This window comes from Dermacentor variabilis, chromosome 9, assembly GCF_050947875.1.
Source record: "Dermacentor variabilis isolate Ectoservices chromosome 9, ASM5094787v1, whole genome shotgun sequence".
NCBI classification, from domain to species: domain Eukaryota; kingdom Metazoa; phylum Arthropoda; class Arachnida; order Ixodida; family Ixodidae; genus Dermacentor; species Dermacentor variabilis.
The window spans coordinates 106,599,978-106,621,946 of record NC_134576.1 but is presented as its reverse complement, the minus strand read 5'-3'; the positions used below and the strand labels follow the sequence as shown (position 1 = coordinate 106,621,946).

Genomic DNA, 21,969 nt, shown 5'->3' with positions numbered 1-21,969 from the left:
GACATACATTACTGCTTATTTTACACGTCTTTATATCTTACAGTAATCAAAAAGAGAAAAAGACGGCACCGGAATGTTCGAAGATGCATCTGTTACAGAGTATCAACGATTGTAGAAACATTGCAGTCGAAATTCGGCACATGCTCACTTAATTGAGCACCACGCGGACTAGGATGATGACCTAAAGTGGTCAAAGGTGTAGTCGGGAACATAGTTCAGCACCACCTGCACAAAAAATGCAGCACAGAAAAAAAGAAAGCTTCAGAAACATTGCAACGAAATACTAATACAGTGGTACCGCACTCTATTCAAGTTACATCAAACACAAAAATGCCTTTGTTAAACCATTATCCATTCTAAGCGTATATTCACTACATGCTGTTATTGGTGAGAAGCATTTTAGACACGAGTCGCAGCACAGACATCTAAAGGCTACCCACCTTGCGGGGCACATTGCAGTGCCGCACAAGAATCTCCAGGTAGGCCATAATATTGGTCGTCTCCACGGAGGCATCGGAGAACTTGGTGACGCTGTATGGAAAGGTGACAAGTCTCACGCAGGTTCAACTTCCATGGTACATGCTTAGCACAAGCACATGTAGGCACTTATCAGCCTCAATTGCATGCAAGCACGTATCAGCACTGTCACCGGTACGACATTTGAAGCTGGTATATGACAAGAATATTTACATTCTATTTGATTCAAGAATTTCGCCGCTCGAGCACCCTTGCATATAAGGGGGTCTTTGAGCACGAATGCTCTTAGCTGTTGGCGAATGGTGGCAGGCAGACCCTATGAAAACGTGAAGCTGGGTAAAGTCGAAAGCCACACCGTTTAGACCACGTCGACGTACCTTACGGAGCCCTCCTCGAGGAGCGAGCGGACGTACTGTCCGAGGTAGGCCAGGAACTGGGTGACATTGTCCTGGTGGAACTGCTTCAGGAAGGTGAACGACCCCAGGACAAAGGGAAGACCATCTATAGAGTCCACACCCCGCTTGCTCAGCAGGCCGCCTGCAACACATGGTAAAAAACAGAGTTCATTCAGAGGTTGCTTATGAATGCAAAACGCATCTTCATTCACTGTATGCAAGCCACGTTACTAAAAAATGAAGAACGGTAAGCATGCCTACCTTGTGAGCTCACATATGTGAACTTTGCCAAGTGTGTGACGGTGAAGAGCATCATGAATAGCGGCAGGTTCCCGATGGGCCTCGTAGTCGCATAAATCTGAAGTTAGGTAGAGAAAAATAATGTTTTTCTAAATCAGAATCTGTTTCATTCATGCAGTATAACTCCTCACAAAACAGAAATATTTGGACTGGCAGCCAATAGGCTAGTGAACAGCCCAATACAGTCGGACCACGCCACAATGAAATTTCTGCTACAATGTGTTTTCAATTCCCTCTAAGGATCCCATGGACTCCAATGAATGAAAATTTCCTCCACAGTGAGTTGACTTCTTGAGCAGTCTTCCAGTTCAAAGAAACCTTTTCTGGGTGCAAGTCCCTCAATCTAACATACTAACGGTTAAAATGTAGTCGCAACAAATACCAGAATCAGTCTCCATAAAGTGTAACGTATTGGCTGGCCGCAATGGAGATAGCTGACTATTTTGTAATGCTGTAAATTAATTTTTTTTTGGCTCAGTGTAGGGACATACACTTGGAAAGCCTAGAGAGCCCATAACGGCCATAAAGGCAAAGGTAAGTTCACGACTCTGTGTGGTCGTAGTCTGGTCCCTGCAGGGCCAAGAAAGGTGTCATACTCACCTTGGAGAGGGGCTGGTACAGTCCGCACCAATCTAGGTATGTGGCCAGTTCCATGAGCAAGGGATTGTCCTCCTTCGGGTATGGCTTGGTGGGGTCCCTATGGTGGGCCTTGACCTCTCCTAGCAGGGCACTGGCGATGGCAATAATGTAAATCAGAGGCTGCCATAAATGTTTGGGGTAAGTAAACCCACTGTTCTTAGAAATGATCAAGGCAAAACATGATGTGTTCCAACAAGTTTACCTTAAGTGATATAGTATCACATAAGTTTAATAGCACAGGTTAATTATACTCCATATCACCAGTCGTTTGCAGCACTGCCGAAGGTATGAGGCATGTGCAGGCAATATCATTGCGCAGCGGAATACAGGTCCGGGTGTAACTGTCCGATTAATGGTGGGATTATACAGCTGTGTTATTATTTGGTACATAATATGTTACAGTGATACATGACATGTTGGCATTCTTGTGCATGCACGTCATATACCGTGAATTCATCAGCCACTGAGCAGACGACGTGGCTTGGATGAACATAATCTTGAGAGGCATTCGGCCCTTCTGTAGGCTAAGGAGTCTCGCAGTTCTTACAGTACTGCAAACGACTTATGAAGTGGAGTGCAGTTATTCACATCTAATGTTAAAAACATGAATGAGTACTGGAATATACGAAGACTCTCATGCGGGATGTAAAAAAGCACGTGTGCGTGCCTTTCTGCATTGCATAATTTTAGCTGATTCATTTAAAATCTGCCACAGTTTTAAGGAAAGTTTAAAACCCTTATTGCTAGCTAACTGTAATCAACAATGCTACTGTCATTGGATCGTTCCTGTCTTGTCTCACTTCACTAGCTTTTGTTCTGTGCTATTACTGTAAAACCTTACTCCCCACCGTTACTTCACAGCTTTAATCTGTGAACTTTAATCTTTGGCCTAGACAGTCCTTCACGGACTGTCTAGGCCAAAGGCAAGTGTATCTGCGTATAGCAATGTGTTGACAGGCTTGAGCCGTATTCTTGGACAATCGCTTTCGAAGATACTTTCATTTTCGCAATACTTTGCGTGACTAGCACCAGATGCATCAGCAGCCAGCAGCATTTCTGTACTGTGATAAGATAGCATGCTTGGCAATGTGCCAAGGAACTTGTCACTCGTATACGCTGATGTGTCTTGAGCTAGTCACATGAAATTGAAGGAATCTCCTAAAGTAAGATTTCTGAGAATATCGCACACCTTTTCTGGCCCACTTGTAGAATAAAGTTACTTATTTTCTGACAAATCTGGTACTTCGAACTCCTGATTATTTGGGCCTTTTGGCGGTCCCTGTCGAGCCCGAATTATCGGTCGGTGACTGTAGTAAGCAACATAACAGATGTATCGCTTTATGCATGCCATTAGCAGCAACACTAACAAAAAACCAACAGGTATCTCCAGTTAATGGGAAATTTTGGCTTAGTGCGAGGTACAAAAGACAACACTGTACATGTAGACGTGTGGGGCAGCAAAGAGATTAAAAAATTTCAGCAGTCAGTTTGTGGCAATAGACATGCTTATTGAGAGAAATGACATTGGAAGCCTGTACTATGGTTTCCAAATTCCATGCAGTGTTGTTGAGGCTTGGGTTGTGTTCAGCCCAGTGCGGAGGGAATGCCCCGTAACTCAGTCACCGTACGTGAGTTTACAACTTTTTTAGGCTTGCAGCGCAGCTCAGAAAGAGCAAAAAGGAAGGTGGAAAGGGTAATGAAAAGGAACGGAGAACAGAGTGAGTGCCCTGTCAAGCCAGGTGTGCTCACTCTGGTCTCCATTCCCTTTCATTACCCCTTCCACTTTCCTTTTTGCTCTTTCTGAGCTGCGCTGCAAGCCTAAAAAAGCCATGACATACTAACTCGCCTAAACTGCCATGCTATTGAGCTTAGAATGCCTCATCTATCTTGCCGACAGCTGTCAAGCACAGGTAGGTTCTTCCACTATAAATTCTTAGCAAGCATGCACACCATAGAGTGTCATTTCAACACGTCGAGCAATTCGATTTTGAGTAGCTAAATACCTCGTAGTGTGAGACAGAGCAAATGTGATACTCCCACAAAAAAGTAATGTTGAATCTCTCACTCATTCATGGTCTGCAGAGCACCAACCAAGTCCTTCGACTCAAACTTGGCTGTTGTGTACAGTTCGTGCGCAATGGCTTTGCGCAAGATTTGCATCTGGCCAATCTGCCAAGAGAAAGGAGCCACATCAACTTGACAACTAGAAAAAAAAATGACGACGACAAAAACTACACGAGAGCGGAAGAGGGAACAAATATTCATAGTTAACAAAATTGGATAATCCACGCAATGGTGCCATCTAGCCAGTAGAACCCCAGTCATAACCTGCCAAGCTCCGATTTAAATGCAGCGTGATGGGAAGCACTGACCTTGAGAATGCTTTCGAGGAAAACCGACCACGTCTTGGCAACTTTCGTCAAGGTTGCACTGTATGTCTTGCCGACGTTTTCTGTGCCATGAAAAAACAAGGACAGTGAGTGAGTGACACCGAAAGGAGGTAAGCACATAACACCATTTATGAGAGATTTGCACTGGCTTCTTTAGCGCCAGCCTTAGCTGCATCAATGTTTGAATACATGCTACATGTTTGAATACATGAACCAACATGCAAATTAGGCAGCCAAAGCCAGATGATGCTTCAGTGACTAGGACACTCCCTTATGGCTGTGGGAATAATTGCAATTGTCAAACAAGCAAATGTGGCCATATCGACTGAAGAAAAACTAGCGCACAACTTTAGTAGTTCTTGTACTAGTAATCATGGTATTATTGATTGATTGATTGAGTTTAACATCCCTAAGCAACACTGAGGCTATAAGAGATACTGTAGTGAAGGATTCTGTACCAATTTTCAACCTTTCAGTGTTTCTTTAAGTGAACCTAAATCTATGCACACAAGCATTTTCCCATCACACTAGAATGAGGCCACAGTGGCCAGTAGTCAAACCCGCAACCTCATGCTCACCAGCAGAATGCCTTAGCCAATAAGCCAATGTGGTGGGGGGCAATGCCTTGACGCAGCTGCAACACTTACGGACTAGCCCGTCGACCGGCTGCAGGGCTTTGCTCATGTTGGTGAGCAGCTCCTGCCAGGACTTGTCCTTGACCATTCCCTTCTCCAGGGACCGCAGCACACCCTGCAGTTCCTTGACTATCATGAACGACAGCAGCCGGTCCAGCCCTGTCAGGCCAGGTGTGCCCACACTTTTCTGCTTGCGTGGAGGAGGTAAAGACAAGTCTTACATACCAGGACTGACAGTTGTCCTAGTTAGTGCAGGTTTGTAGATAACTAACATACAGCACAAAAGCAAAAGACAAACACACACACACACACACACACACACACACGTAAGGCCACCTGTGTCTTCTTGGCTCTTTGTGCTTTTTAAGTTGTACATTTATAGTAACTACGAACCTCAGACAGCTTAGTTAAAGCATGAAACCTTGTCCTATACATTGCGTGGTCATTGGTGCAAGAAGGCAAGTAATTTGCATGTATAACAGCAATTATGGCGAAGCACAATATGCCCTAGATAACATGCATGTGGACGTTTCTGTAACTTGACCCACAAAAGCAACAAGCACAGGTCTGCTTCTTTCTGTCCTGTCAACACTATTTCACACTATGTCAAAGGAGTGCTCTAACACTTTTGTTTCCGACCTGCACACAATGCTGCCATGAGCATGCATGCCAAACATTATTCCGCTGCATACAGGAAGGAACCCACAATCTCATGTGCTATATCAATCTTGCTCTCTCCTGCGGCTTTCAACGATCCTGCTCTTATTTCACCTTTGGCAACATCAATGGTGATGTGCTATGAAGTGCAATGGCCCAGACGCTAGCCGTTAGGCAGAAGCATGCCCAATGTTTCAGAGGTTCTAGGACACTAAGACACAGTGGTTGTTAACATGTCCTACTTGTCCTGTAAGCACCTTTGCCACTCTCTGGCAAGTTTGTGAGACACTGGTCTTGAATGGTTACTTGTTAGTGGATCGCGGAAAGTGGAAAAGGGAAGGAAAGAGCGATAGGCAGGGGATTGCTATCGGCATTGTCCCAGCTTAGAGAGATCAATACTCTCTTTATAGAAAAAAAAGAAAAAGAGTGCCAACAGAACAGGGACGCAAGGAACGGCGACAACATGAACCTTGTTCCATTTGTGCTCCCTTTTCATGACACCTTACCGATTTGTGTAGCTGACAATCCTCCTGCGATCTCTACACCTCTGTTCATATGGGGCCCTTTATAAAGTTCCTTTGGACATATATTCCTCAACACGTGTTACACTCATTCCAGCATGTTTCTCTGCATTCAAGAGGTGTCTCGGGCCTCTTTAATACAATGTGGCTTTGGGCAGAATCAAAATTTGTGCAACACATTTTTTTCCTGTGCAGGCGTAGCTTGAAATCCAACTGCTCTTCTACTTATTGGAAATAGTAGGTCAAAAGCATTTTATTCAGCAAGTATTGCCCTGCGGACAAATAACTAAAAGTTGGCCCATGCCCTGCAGTGAACACCATTCACAGTGTTGAAAAATGCAAATATTTCTGTTGCCCACCATACTCATAAAATACAAATGCAGATTGAAGAAAAGCCCTGAGGGCATCTCTCTTGCCTGAAGCAGGGCGAAGAGGCTGAGGTTGATCACTTCCGCATGTGACTTGGTGTCGAACCAGGCATTTGACTGGTCCACGTAGACAGTTGTCCTAGGTGCAGAAAGACTGTTGTAACATGCACATTCAAAACTGCTTACATTAATGAAAAACTAGACAAGGCCTAGGTAACACTGAAGGAAGCCGAAAGAATGGATGCACAATTATAACATTTACTGCAGATTGTAGCAATGTTACTAGGAGCTTTTCTTCTTCTTTCCAGCTTCCCAGTGCAGATAATGACTGCTTTTAGTTATAGTGGAGTGGTGTACAACTGACCAACCAACAAGCCACTTGTGGTCACAATAATGAGACAAGAGAATATTTGCACAGTTCTGAAGCAATCACTACAGGAGTTAACAAGGAACAGATTATCTTGACCTGACAACATGCGCTTTGTTTTCCTAGCTCGGTGCTTGTTTCATGCTAAGAGAAGACTTACGGAAAATGACGTCCGAAGGGTCTGCATGTCTTTAGCACAATTCAAGTAGCCCGCCCCCAAGCAGGGAGTGGTGACATTGCACACGCCATCACCGCCCTTTGTTGCCTAAAACAGTGGCCGACAGACAGCACTACTGTTTTTTTGCAAAAAATGCTAACACGCGGCTGTGGGGAAACTGAGCACAGCATTGGATTTGCCACAGCAGCTGTTCTTGTTCAAGTGACGTGGACCATTCAAGCGTACCGAAACATCACATGGACCTGGCATTTTCCGCTACTTGTAGTTTGTGGGAGTTTTGCGAGCTGGCAAAACCATCGTGGCACTTCGCGATAATGAAACTAATGAAACGCGAAAGCGTGGGCAGTGCAAAGTTGAGCAAAAGCTAAAGCTTCTGACTGCGCATGTCATTGTCAAGGGTAACATCAAAACAATTTTTTCCAAGAATCGAATAGAAGTAGACAAGTAGAATTTTCTTTCGCCTTATAATGCAATGCAATGATATATTTAATATCAGTGGTCAAGTACTAGTGACAGAATTATAATGAAGAGTGCCTACGTCATCAGGCTAGTACTTGATTGTCCGGGGGAGTCTCAAATTCTGTCCTGAATTTACCTCATTTTGTCGATTATTAAAGCTCTGTTTGCGATAACATTGACACCTTAGACATTCTAGAGCATTAATCTATTACTTTAGCTTGACTTAACATTTCATTTAGTGTCCCTTTAAGCATAGTGCCAGTGCACTTTTTAGCAGATCTTGTAGGACAGCCATTTTGGAAATGGTGCTTGTCTTAGCATTTCCATTCAACTTCCATTCGCAATTTCAACATGTGCTCTAGTGTGAATAATTTAAGAGTTGATTAGCAAATGTTTTTATAATTAGCTACGTGGACATTCCAAGTTCTCACGCAGCTCCCCCCTCCCCCCCCCCCCATTTCCATCTATTCCAGAAATCTTCCAGATAAGATGGAACAACAGTATCCGTCACTCTTTTGCATTTAAAAATGGATGGTATACATAATGGCAATACTCACTTTGGATCAGTAACACGCAGCACCTCGCGTGCTAGCCTGCCAATGAAGTTGACCGATGCCTGGTCCAATGGAGGGAATGTTGGAATAGGGATAGTGCGTGACTGGTAGACGCTCTGCCAGTCTTGGACCTGCATTTCCAAGTGTTTGTTTCGCACTTGTGAAGGAAAAGAATCTCATACAAAACAAAAGCAAGAAGCATGTAGGTAGCACCCTGCAAATATCACTGCACTGTTCACCTCATGACCCTTGTGATTGGTGATGCTCTAATTAGAACCATGAGCAGCGTTCCAGAGATTCATTGTTCTTTATAATAAGGTCGCATCTGACAAGAGAATGGTACCTCCATTATGTCCAATATTCATTGTAAGCGTACATACTGATAGCGAAAAAAGAAAATTTTTAAAATTTTATAATACTGTTGCTACATTCATTAACCATTATATCAAGGTTCATTATACCGAGGTATGACTATATTTTTGCATTACTGCAATACCAATAATATGGGCACCTTAACTGCACTTGTGGTATCGGTGTCATGCTCCCACTTCAAGCAAGAAAGGGAGATGTTCTGCGTACACCACGCACGATGAGTTCCTCTGTGGTACACGTAGCGCCATGATGGAGCACTGGCACGTGAACACAGAATACACACACATAAAATTAATTTTTCAACACGGGAAATGCTTCGCGAGACACTGGCCACAGCATCAGATGGTATAACCCTAGATGCAGGGAATATAAACAGATCAGCACGTATCCTGTTTTGTCAGGTGGGGAGGCTGAAGGCTCCCTGCCAAGTACACTCGGACATGTCCATATGTCACATCTACCACACTAATTCATAGCATTGACACTAATGAAATGACACTGAATAGCCTTGACACTAATTGAGCTAACGAATACCTGTCCCCAGCAGCTTATTAGGCAGATCTGCTGGGATGCTATCACTTGGCTTTGACAATACAACCCAGAGTGAACAGTTCCTTGAGGACCCTAAAGTTAGTTCAAGTACACCTTTCCTGCACTTTTTTTTCGAGAAGGCAAACAACAGGCACATCTGCAAATGGAACATACCTTCTGTCGAAGGAAAGCATTACACTCCTGCTCCACGTTGTAGCTGACAATGCGAGACACCTCCTCTTGCCAGACACGCAGCCCATAGATGCTCACATAGTCCTGGATGTACTCGAACGATCGGTAGTAGCCGTCCATCACCTTGCCCAGGGCGGTCAGCTTGGGCACCAACTCACTGGGCTGCAACAGCAGTTGTAGCAGAACGGGTAAGTGGGCTACTAACTGGGTGGTAGGCTTCAATACGGCGGTATAGACAAACGGACACGAGAGATCAGGAGGGAAGAAAAAACATAACAGCTGCAGCCACAAATGTGTCAATGTATCTGCACCATCTTCATGAAGACCACCAGTTATCAAATTAAGTTATAGTGTTGCCAACACAGTGCTCCCCGAGTGACAAAATTTCCTTCATTATGCTTTGTGAAGTTCACTGCACTGGCATCATTCTAAGCAAAGGAAGTGAGAACTCAAACTTTTTTATGCCCCTACATTCTTATATATCATCTGCAGCATCGGACAATAATGACATCAACTAGATATAACAAAATCATGTCCTTCTGCAGTAAGCTACATGCTCACAATTATGCATCTGCTGGCACTTTTATGCCAGCAGCTAAGAACAGAGCTGTTCATTGCTGCATACTTTCATTAAACACAGCACAAGACACCACCAACAGTTATGCTTTTCCATCTAGTATATGTCCATATCTTACGTTCAGCAAATAGTATCACCTATATAGCAGGCTAATAGGCTAGCGCCATAAAGGTTAAACGAGGATATCTAATACACTTTAGCCATGCAGAATCACCTGGCAAGCTACTACATGTTAGAGGACGTGACCACTGTGCTTAATTTGCGAGTTCAGATTGTAGCAACTTCAATTGTAGTGTCACGTGGTAGTGACGGTCAAGAACACAGCAACAAAACTGCGAATGGCAAAACGAATTCTTTATTGTACCTTGTTCTCGTTTTGCTCATCGTCTTGAATGTTTATGTCCCGCCTTCCCCGTGTTTTCCATGAATAAACCTGGTGTGTGCAAGTCAAGTGGCACTGCTAGTGTTCCAACTGATTAGGCATTGATGCTACACAGTGATACAGTGTCTAGCCAGCAGAGTGTAGGTGATGTGTAGGATTGAGCTGTGTGAATTGAGTGTAGGTGACGTAGGGTGAAATTGAGAGATGTAGTGTAAATATGAGCTGAGGAGGAAGGCCACTACTTAAGAGAAGGATGATGTTTGAGTCTAGTTCATTTGAATACAGAATGGCAGATGCTGTCTGCGTGTCTACCATTCTCTTACATCTGAAGATTGACATTTCAGGGACTTGGCTAGCTCATAAGAGTGCGGCACATTAAAGCAGCGGAAAACAGCACCAGGAAATCCTAATGTACTTTACTAACTACCGAATATATCATAGGAACACCATCAAAATGGAAATAATGTCGCAGTTCTTTTTTCTAATTGTTAATCTTTATTTTATTATTCATGTATTTGTTTTTATGCTATCTGTTTACTGTTAGATGTTTTATGCTTCATATTTACAGCTACATGTGTGCGATGATGATACCTTGCCTTCCATTTAAAACTTGGCTCCTTCTGTTGTACAGTTGACTTCCAATAACTTGAGCTTGATGGGACCGACAAATTTGATTGAATTAGCCAGTAGGTCAAATTAAACATTATGCACCAGAAACACCAAAATACACTGCTGATTTATTCAGCAATATTAGCCCGATTCTAACACACCGCCAAATAACATGCACGTCCCCTTTCTATGTGTCCAAAGAAGTACCCTAAGGTAAAAATTACGCTAAAGCTCCTAAACAAAGTAGAAATGTAATGTGCACTCAATTTGTTAACAAGAAAAATAAGCAAAAGTCTAGTGATGGCCACTTTCCTAAAATAAGCTTCGACACAATATATCCATTTGATGAAGTAAAGCATACAAACACCGCGAAGGCAGTTTCGCTTTTGTATGCGACTGCACTGCACAGGCAATTTTTGGCCCAATTTTCTTGGGTAAGCAAAAAAAGAAAGAAAAGAAAGAAACAAGTTTGTAAGAATCAGGTATGTACTGCAATTAGACATTGTGAGCTACCATCCTTCAAAATCTCCTTAGAGCAGGGAGAAAATAGGCATTTTCGACTAGAGATGACGTGTGTTCAACACATTCACTCTCCCCTAAGCTCCGTCAAGATGTGCTGCCATTAAAGGGGTCTCTCTTAGGGTCCCCATAGGCGTCACACACGTGCATGCTGACTGGTCAAGTTCGAGCCATCCCGAGAAGGCAAATTTTAGGATCAATATAATTAAAATTGGAGACCATAGAAATGCTTGCGCACTGGCCGGAACTCTCGGTCCTGAGTGAGTCAACCCAAAAATCAAATTAACCAGAGTTGAATTAACGGAAGTCTGCTGTATTATTGTAACATAACAATTGGCGGTATGTTGTAATTCTGTTGTAATCATATTCTTTTGTGCAGGGCTCCCATGATGGCTCCCAAATTTGAGGCTTCCAGTGTATCACTAACCAGGAACACACTTTTCTGGACCAATGGCATTGACACACACACACACATACCTTGGCCCTGGGGTTGAAGACGAGTCCATTGTGCAGGGCACGCATGACTTGGTTGACCAGCTCCCTGCGGATGCCGTCCTCGAGCAGCTGCTTGGGATCAATCTGAACAATGCCGACCAGTGTCTTCTTCATCATCAGGATGCCCTCGGTGAACACCGAGATGGAGTAAGTCAGCTTGGCGACCTGACAGGAGAGACATGAGAAAGGGCAGTGTTGGAAATGTGAACGAAGAACTGATGGAAGCACGAGCAATATGAAATCAAATTTAAATTAAGGGGTTTGAAGATCCTAGAGGAACACATCCATATAAAGCAGACAAATAACAAAGCCAGGGAATGTACAGGGGAAGTCATTTGAAGTTTTCATTTGAAGCATAGAATTAATAAGCTAAAGGTAATTGAAAGCAGATGAATAAAACTGTTGGCCACTGGGAGACAAACCCATGTATTACGAACTACGTAATTTGGAGGTTGTGGGTTCGGTCCCCACTGACAGCAATATGTTTTTACTACAGTTTCAACTTTCTTTAGCTTATCAATTATACTCTTCAATTAGAAATTACGAATAACTTCCCCTATGCTTTTCTTGGCTTCACTATCTGTTGGGTTTACATGGTCGTGACTAACAAAAGTTGGGCACCTTGGTTTCCCTTCTTTTCATTCAAAACAACACATCGGCTTTGAGAGACATTGTAGGACTTTAGATTAATTTTGACTATCTGGTGGTTTTTAAACACACATATAATCTAAGTGCATGAGCGTTTTTGCACTCCAGCTGGATCAAAATGACCACAGCAGCCGTGTATCAAATCTGCAATCTTGTGCTTAGCAGCAGATTACCATGGCCACTGAGCACCACCTCGCAGGTAAAAAGTGGGATTCACTTTCAGTACTTTAATAATGCTCACCTCGTAACGCTGGTCCAGCTGAGCATATGCCTTCAGCTGGTCCTTCATTAGGCGTGTGGGCACCTCCTTGATGGCTGTCGTCTGCAGCTCCACGATGCGCGCGAGGACGCCAAACATGGTCTCCGGAATGATGTGCAACACCTTGCGGACATAGTTGACCAGCTCGGTGGAATAGTACTGTGACACCGACACCAAGTCCGGACTGTTGGCTTGGTTGATGCGCAGAAGCGGCAGGTCCAGAGCCGTGGCCAGCTGTGAGAGAGATGGGAGCAAAAGCTCCGCATGTCTACAAGTAACATTCATGCGACACTGCAATGAAAGATCCACATTGTCGGGATCGGCAACGGCACGTCAGTGCGTCGTGGACTGGATCAAGCTGCCAATTAGGTTCAGTTGGGTAAGGCATTTGAAGGAAGGCGATGCTGAAAAACAAGACAAGGGGGAAAAAAGAAGAGAAAGAAAGAAAGAAAGAAAGAAAGAAAGAGAGAAGGAGAGATGCAGACAACACAAGCACATCGTCTGTGTCTTTTCGTCTCCCTTTTCAGTGCTGCCTCTCTCGAAGTATCATGGATTATAGATGCAAACGGCTTCTACTACGTGACTCTGATGCAGCTACAACTGTTGGCTTGATCCCTCCTCATTCCAGGATTGGCATGTCGTCCCGCATGCACAGTGAAGCACACGTATAACAGCAGCAGCTGCAGCAAGCGGGGAGGCTGTGACACGGTAGCACAGCAAGCACATCATTGCTTTCTAGGCTTAATACTGTTTCCAATTTGTCTCTTTCCAAGGGTTGCTGAAAAAAAGAGAGACTAAAGGGGAGCACTTAATCAGTTTTAACCAATCAAGTATCTATTAGAAAGTGCATTTTCTTTAATTTTGCACTAAGAGGTGGATTAGTGGTAGAGGAAATAAAGGGCGAACTTAAACTTTTTTTCTAAAATTCCTTGTCAAAACCATAGTGCCAGTATGTCAAAGTGACGACACAAATTCTGAAGTATCTTTTCCTCAATTGGGACGCTGTGTCACAGTAAATACTCTTGGAACTTTCTAAGTTCAATCTTTGGCTTCTTTTGAGTAAGTATGTAATGTATCTTAACATGAGAACAATTACCTAGGCCCAAGCAGACGGGAAACGAGCTGCTGCAGGAAACTTCAAGGCAATATCGCCTCCCATCTTTCGTGTTTGCATGTTGTCTGGCGTACTAAGCCTTTTCTCATGATAAAGTGGCGTTTTCTTTTGGTATTGTAGGAAGGCAATTTACAAATACAGCTAAAATAATTTTTCTCTCTAGTGTCCCTTTAAATCCTTTTGCTACTGGTGCTTTCAGCTAGCAAAACATGCTTTTCAAGTACAAAATGGTCAAATTATTCAAGACCTGGCATATAAGGTTTGCTACCAACTAAAAGTGCATTTCTGCCATCAAACATGTGGAAAATCTGCTAGATCTCGGAGAAAAACCTGCTAAAACAGCTACACCGCACTGCGACAAAGCAGACTAATTGTAGGCCTTTCATTACTAACAGTCAGAAGGGCATTACCTTGAGGAACGTAGCCCGAAGTTTGATCACCATGGACGGGTCACTCTTGATTCCCTTCTGCATGAATGGTGTGTAACTGGAAATTTGAGAAGATCATCAATCATACAGTAGGCCTTCATTGGTTTGACTCCTGCTAACTTAATTGTTCCGTTAATTTGATTCCGAATGAAGGGCTTGGCCGGCCAAAACTTTCGTTACCTAGATCACGAAATTGGCCTTCAACGGATAATTCAAATCTAGGAGGCACTTACTGTTAGTGCGACATGGAGACAAAGACTTAGCAGGATGGAGTAGGAAAGAACACAGCGGGCGCTAATTTAAAGTTGACCTGTCGGTCCGCATGCACCTGACCCAAATGGCGACCACAGTGGTGGCAGCACCCGACTTGGCGGTAATTAGGAGGCAATGAATGCATCAAACACACACTACCTCCTGCCGACAATTGCTATTCTCGGCCTGCCCAAGGAAAGCGTTCAAACAAAAAAACAAGAGCTCACAATGAATGATCACAGTATTTACCAGTTTATATTTGCACGCTTTTCTTTTTTGCAAGAAAGTTCACCTAAAGTTTGCTTGCGTGGTGCAATCACATATGCGACTAAAAGCATTTTTGCGGTGTTCGCAACAGCCTACTGCCAGAGCCAGCCTTCGCAGCGTCATCGTCATTGCCATCACAAGATGGCAACAAAGCACGTTATTGTGCAGCACGATGCAGACAACGTGCTGCTTAAGGTCTTTGACTACAAAGGCTCATTCAAAAGATAAAATTATTTTACATTTTAAGATAGCAGCAACAAATTGTATCGTGTTTTTGAAGTTCTGGAGGATATAGCACGCGTGACAGGACAAACTAGCAAAGTGGTTAGTCTGGGCTTGGGCCACCATCTTGTTTGCAATCGTAGCGAAGTCGCTTGATGAACACGAAATGTTACAGGTGCAATTGACTGTGCAGACGACGGCATGTTGTAGTCCAGCAATAGCAATAAAGTGCTGTCTAAAATGATGACAACAAACAATAAGTGCAAAAAAAATCATCCAGTGAAGATAAAATTTGATGGCTTCAGCTTTTTCTGATTGCCAGCATTGGATGCATGATACACTTTTGTTGTTAAAAAATTAAGTGCACATGATATTCCTATATGTTGTTTAGGAGCTTTAAGGTCTTTTTTAGGTAAGTTTCCTACTATGAACACATAAAAAGTTGATAAGCACTCAACTCGGGGGGCATGTTAGAATTGGGCAAATACTGTCAAATGAATGAGTGCTGCATATTAGAGCATGTCTTTTTTTCACTTCGACCTTCTGGATAAGTCAGTCAGTTTTGTGAAAGACTCGAACATTCACACACATCACACAAACAAGCTGATGGCTCATTCACTCGTGCCTTGCACGCAAAACGCTTGAAGCACATTAATATACTCGAATGTCTTCAATGTGCACAGTGTTTGCAGGCAATGTTAGACAAGTACTAGTGGGCTGTTCCTTTGGCAGAGCCGATGCAAGTTAGTTGTTCTGCACTGTAGTATTGCGATATCTTCAGCAGTCACTCGCTTATCCAGTGAACATAAATTCACACGAACATGTTTCACAGCAGAAATTCATAAGCTGTGCAAGAAGAGTCAGCAGTTAACATATAGTATTTACACACGTATGTCACTAATGTGCACTCACAGCATTTCCCAAGCAAATGCACATTTTTGCGAAGAACATAGACTAGTTAGCAGTAAAATGCCGACTACAGCCACAGCAAGTTGCCCTATGATGCTCCATGACAAAAAAAAAAAAAAAAAACCCTAAAGGCCAACAGGCCTTTAATTAAAAGGCCGACCAGCAAGTAAAGACCAACAGGCCTTCGTGTCATTTGTGAAAGTTGTACATTAGCAAACTGTGGAATTAGTAGCCTGAGTGGCTTCTGATTGCTTGGGAGTTTTCTGTCTTTTCCTTTTTGTTTTTACGCATGAAATTGGCGTTTTGCAAGGAAAACGGAATCAGCCACGTCTCGGGGATCACCAACGCGTAGAGGCATAGCGACAGTGCAGGGGTCGCGAAGGTGGGCTTGCAAGAGAAGCAGTACCTGTCAATGATCTCCCAAGCGTAGGAGAGGTCAGCAATGACTTCTAGAGTGACGAGCACTTCTTCCTTGACGTTGATGATGCGCAACATGCTGTGAAGGTACTGGCGCGTCTCGGTCAGGAACTGCTTCACCTGCAGGATGCTATCCAGCCCGTGGAACTGCTCTACCTGCACACACAACACGCTCTGCTTGACCCGAAACATTGATTTATTTTTTTCTCAGTTCAAGGAACACTACCGACTTTTTAGAGGTTAGCCAATGCAGCAAACATTCATTTATTTATTTAAAATTTCCTTACAGGCCTCGTACGATGCATTGGATAAGGGAGGTGTCACAGTAAACACTAGATGGGTGTATAACAAAACATACTATATACATATGTGATAAATGGACAGCATAATAATGTATACTCAACATTTTATATGAGCATTAGAGCATCGCACAATAATAATAGGAAATTGCAGTGTAAAAAGACAAAAGATATAGTTCATTCAGCAAACAAAATAAATATGTACAAAAGTAGCTGCTCCAAAGCCACCGGATAAAAAATATAATAAGCAAAATAACACTCATAAATAAAAACAAGCAAGCGTACAGAATGCATAAGACTAGAAAAATATAAAAGAAGAAGGAAGGACATATCTTTTGTTGAAGTTATGCGGTGGAATGTGAACTTTTGAGCTGGTGGAATTAATCAGGATTTGTTTTGGAGATGATGGAACAAGGAAGAGCATTCCGTAACTGAATGGCATGAAGAATTGCTGACCAATTAAATGCGTGGGTGTTCCCGCAGGTGCGCGTGAAGCTGAGGTGATTATGTAATCTGTAATGTGCAAGGCGCGACTTCAAGTTGTGAAAAAACATTTTCTAGCCGCATGAAAGTACTTGTGAAGTAACGATAAGAGTGCGAAATCATGACAAGCGCTTAAGCACGGCAGCGAAATATTATGTTTTATTTGTGAGATGCTCAAATTATAACTATAATTACGTGAGATAAACTTAGTGGCCCTATTTTGAACCGATCCTAATAGGCTGATTAGGTTGTTATGATAAGGCGACGAAACAGGAGAGGTAAATTCAAGCTGCGGTTGCTGGAGGGTGAATTAAGTAGGCTTCATTATAAGTACCTCAGTGATGTTCAAGCATTAGCACATATGGTAGTATCGTGATGGGTCCAGAAAAGGCTTGGCATGAGTGCTTGTACGAAGCGGCTGGAAAAAGCACATCATTATTTATGTGATAAGGGAAATTAGAGATAGAGTGTTTACGAGTGAAAGACATTGTAAGACTTTGTATTTAGATGAATTTAGACAGATAAGATGACCGCATAAAGAACATAAGACAACTACAACAGACACATTTGCAGACAGGATGCATGAAAAAATCCTACCAGTTAAATACAGAAAGATAAATTTTGATGTACCAACACGGCTGTAATGCTTGACACGTATGAAGAAATCAGAGAAATGTAAAGCCAGCCACCTACATACCAAACACATATTGATATTCATGTGTCCAGGAGAGCACACAAATAATGATCAACGTAAGTTGAACCAATCAGTGTACTTATGCAATAATCAAAAATGTCTTTCCCCACAAATATGGAAATATCGAACTGTAGCTCTATTCCGAGCTGCTGCACTCAACACGATTGCAACAGTAGTGGTTTCTAAAGTACTCATTCATTTCATACGCCACATTTACGAAGCTACCTAGCAGTAACATATACATCTCGGAAACACTTGGTCGTACCCTGTGTTACTTTCCTTCAAGAACTGTTGCTTGGTAAAGAGAAAGAAGCAAATCAGAAAAGGAAGATCCAGCCTCAGTGGATACTGTGATTTGCGCGAGAGTCATTCAAGGGCTGCAGATCACGCTTAGCACTGAAATGCGATTGAAATGGCCTGGAAATGTAGCAAAATGGTAAAGAAACGCCTTCAGGTTTCACCAGAATGCTTTGCACATGCTTTAGTTTTTGATAAAAGGCTGTTGCATAAATGCTTCAGTTAAGCCAAGTTTCAGCTGAACGTTTTGAAATTCGTTAAAAGCGACGTCTTACAGTGGCAAGGCACAGAAAGTTTCATAAAAGGGGAAGTTGGCAACTGTCAAAAAAGTAGCGTGAAGCTGAAATTGGTAGTTGGACTTTCATTGCCAATACAAAGGCATAGATGCAAAGTTAGCGTGCTACTGTGTAACAGAGTTCCGGAGTGCGTTCCTTGCCGGAATGCTGGAAACTAGCGCTTGTGCTGTCACACGAGAACTTTGCGGCATTGGAAGGTTTAGATGCTGTTGTGGAGCGCTTGAGAGAGACAATGTTCCTCTACTCTCGCCGCCCTCTCCCCCTGTGATGGCTGCAAAACAGGAGGATGGTAGTCGCCTTCACTGCCATTGCTCGTGTTGCTCGAGATGGTACACATCTGATGAACCTACTCATATGTAAAGCCACCTACGCTACCACCAAAGATGTGCTCGTTAACGGCTCTGTTCTCTATGGAATAACACAATCAAGGGACAAGTGCTACCTCAATATCCTCACTGTAACAAATAATGGCTTCAAGCGCATCATTCCTTTAATAAAGCGAATAGCTCTTTACAAGTGTTTGGCTATTTGCTGCCACTAACAATGACTGTCGATGATTTCTGCACAACTTTCTTTTCTCTTTGTTCACCACATTCATCAAGAGCAGTAGCAATTCACACAGATACCTGCACTTTTTTTTCCATAAACTTTCTTCTTGCTTGAAAAGCACTGGGGAGCAGCGAAACAAATCTAAAAATGCAGCGAGGAATACCACTGAGTAGAGTTTCGCACGCTATGAAAAACAACTTGTATGCGTTACCTCTTCCAAGGCCTGGATGAGCTGGACAATCTTGCGGCCGGTGGCTGTCGTGTCTTCGTAACTGAGGGAGTCGATCTGTTTGCTCATCTCCGAGAACCAGGCCTGCAGGTTAGCTGCAAGCCACAGCAAATGCCAGTCACATTGTCTGCCTTAACCTTCACCATGGTGGCGAAAAGTGTTGTTTTATAACAAATAAGCCAGGGCTTTTAAATGCCTCACTCATTATAAAACGATGCAAAATCAGCCATAAACTTCTAATGGTGAAGTGAACAAAGAAAAATGAAAATCAAAGTATACAAAGAATGAAAAAAGGGAACTAGTTATGTGTTGTTATCTGTAAAGCTGTACAGCTGTATCTGTACAGCTATTCCAAAAAAAAAAAAAGACCCAAATACAGTTTTGCTTCTTTTTTTGCTGGTTGATGCATTCTTTAAAAAAACACGATCTTTTGGCACTAACGTTCGGTACATTGACAAACTGCGATAGTATGATACGTTTTCTGGCCACCATATTTCACGCAAAAAAGAAAAGGCACGAGGCGCGTGCAATCGCGAACAGTAACCATTTGTTGCAGCAGCTTTCCCGCAGTACTTGCCCACTTGTGCCGCGTTACAAATGCCGGCTCGCACTGTTTTCCATTTTGGTACCAGCAAATCTCCTCCTGAGCTATCACATGCCGCATTCACAGCTATCACCACCAAGCCTATTGCGATAAGCATCTTCAGCTATCTGTGTCGCAGTGTGCGTGGCTTAATGTCATTGGAAGTAACAGAAAAACAACAACGCACATCTCGGGATGCTCGGGCCTCACACCAACTCGACGTGTATCGGAGCCCCGTGCTGCAATGCTTTGCATTACGTTGATGTCAGCTACAGTCAAGTCTGCCAGTTCTTTTAGTGACTTCAGATTGTAGGTTTTCCCGGTTAGTACATTTGTTCTTGCATTTTCTTCTAAAACATATGAATGAGTTTCTACTGTACATCGCTATATTTTTGCACGAAATGATCAAGGAGATATTAGCACTATTCGATAGAGCAATAATTCGATATATCTAAGTTTGACATATCCAGGATCGAATAATAATAATAATAATAATAATAATAATAATAATAATAATAATAATAATAATAATAATAATAATAATAATTAACAAATCTTTCAAGTACAATTACAGAAATCAGGTTCGCTTAAGCCATCACAGTGGCTTGTCACAAGAAACCTGACAGTCAGCAATAAGACTCAGCTACAAAAACTGAACACATTAGAAAAAAAAGAATAAGAGTGACACTGAAACCTATCTTCGGACGATAAAATAGAAGTCACAAAAACAGGTAAAAACTGGAGACACACTTTATAATGATGCAGATAGAAAAATATGACAATTGTGGTATCCTGTGTTAACTTCTGGTTTCGGTTTTGGGTCTTTACATCAGGGCGCCACTCAGCGCCAAACGCTGTAAGTTGCCTTCCTGCTTCCCCTCGGAGAAATAAAAGTGCAATTCTTTGTCTGGTCCCCGAATGGAGCAGTCTGGCTCTTTTCTTGCGGCGCTGCGCGCCCCGGCCATTTAGGCCTCATGCCGTAACCCTTTCGTCCGGCCGCCCCGTCGAAGCTACAACAAACTGGCGACGAGGATGGGACAACAACAATGATAATCCTTCCATATATAATTCCTCTAATTTTCGCGAATATCATGTATAAATTCACAAGAAGTACAACAACAACAACAACAATAACAACAACAACAACAACAACAACAACAACAACAACTAGTACACAGGATGCTGCACTTTGTCCTGTTCTGTGTCCCATTTTGAGCGCTGTTTGCTTCCAAAACATGCACCATCAGCATAAATTGAAACCCGAGCAAGAAGTAACTGAGTGGAACATAAGTTACCTTTTAATTACAAAAAAGCGCAAGGCACAATTGATCTGTATTCAGTTTCCAAGCATGGAGTAGTTTCAGAATGCCTTCACTTTTGATTTCATGCTGATACATAGTACCAACGAGCTCAACTAGTAACGTTACTGAAGCCTAAGATAATGCTTGATCTTGGGGGGAAAATCTGCCGAGGTGCTGCTGCTGAACCAGCGATCACGCGAGGAAAAACGGCGAGCACTCACTGTTCTTCTCAACACGGGTGAGGGGCTTTGCACCCGAGTAGACCTCGGACAGCTCCTTAAGGTGCTCTGCACTCTCCTTCTTCATCGAACTCCACTTCTCGTGCTTCACGGACAGCAAGTGCTGGAACAGCTGTGGAAAGAAGAGTCATCTCACTTTGTTGAAAGCAAAGCAAAAGTCTTTGGCAAAAGTCTTTGGATTACAATGTGCACAGTGATGTAATAGAGGAGGGAACGCAGTGAGAAAGGGAGAGAAGGGGTTTTGAGGACAAAAAAAAAAATAATGCCAAGCCTATGTTAGTGAATGATGCTGAAATGCAGAAGTATTTATGACAATCTATCAATGGGTTTCCTTATGAGGATCTGCAATGTGAATCTCCGTGAGCTTGCTATTGGGCGCTGGCAAAACAGTGATTTGCATTTTCGTTTTGGGCAATTTTATCAAGTGAATGAATGAATGAATGAATAAATAAAGAAAAAAATCGTGAGCCGTTCCACTCTTGATCAGCAAAGCTGTTTAGCCCTTGAGACAGAGGTGATACATAATTTTGAACAAAGGCACAAACTCATTTATTGTTTTGATCGGTGGTCATTATTCCACTCAAAACTTTAATCACAGTCTGGTACTGGCACATCCACATTGAAATCAACAACAACAGGGGTAGTGTAATCGCAGCCAATTCAAAGTGAGTAGCCCTGAACCTTACGGGACTATGAGTCATTGCATTTTTTGCTTGCTTACGGGGGTATGAGCCATTAATGACGGCAGTTTTCAACATGCTGTTCTGTATGTTGTATGCGTGAGTAGAAAGAATTTAAGCACTGTTCGCTTCACTTTGCTGAGTGCTTATAGGCTCTACCTTATGGCGCTATGAGCCATTGCATTT

The 21,969-nt window shown here is 42.8% G+C and overlaps 1 protein-coding gene across 3 annotated transcripts in view; it reads right to left on the bottom strand.

Moving 5' to 3' along the window:
* Positions 1-21,969, bottom strand: part of Strump (WASH complex subunit strump) — a 40,522-nt gene continuing 18,553 nt past the window's right edge. For all 3 annotated transcript variants that reach the window (XM_075668922.1, XM_075668923.1, XM_075668924.1), the window contains exons 11-27: positions 21,086-21,215; positions 18,963-19,075; positions 16,123-16,289; positions 14,049-14,124; positions 12,507-12,758; positions 11,600-11,782; positions 9,018-9,197; positions 7,944-8,071; positions 6,431-6,521; positions 4,849-5,023; positions 4,184-4,263; positions 3,877-3,980; positions 1,773-1,902; positions 1,134-1,230; positions 855-1,014; positions 441-531; positions 1-225 (exon numbers count right to left, since the gene is read on the bottom strand). In XM_075668922.1, the coding sequence (XP_075525037.1) occupies positions 169-225; positions 441-531; positions 855-1,014; positions 1,134-1,230; positions 1,773-1,902; positions 3,877-3,980; positions 4,184-4,263; positions 4,849-5,023; positions 6,431-6,521; positions 7,944-8,071; positions 9,018-9,197; positions 11,600-11,782; positions 12,507-12,758; positions 14,049-14,124; positions 16,123-16,289; positions 18,963-19,075; positions 21,086-21,215 (2,214 nt within the window). In that variant the 3' untranslated portion in view covers positions 1-168. The remainder of the gene's footprint in view (positions 226-440; positions 532-854; positions 1,015-1,133; positions 1,231-1,772; positions 1,903-3,876; positions 3,981-4,183; positions 4,264-4,848; positions 5,024-6,430; positions 6,522-7,943; positions 8,072-9,017; positions 9,198-11,599; positions 11,783-12,506; positions 12,759-14,048; positions 14,125-16,122; positions 16,290-18,962; positions 19,076-21,085; positions 21,216-21,969) is intronic.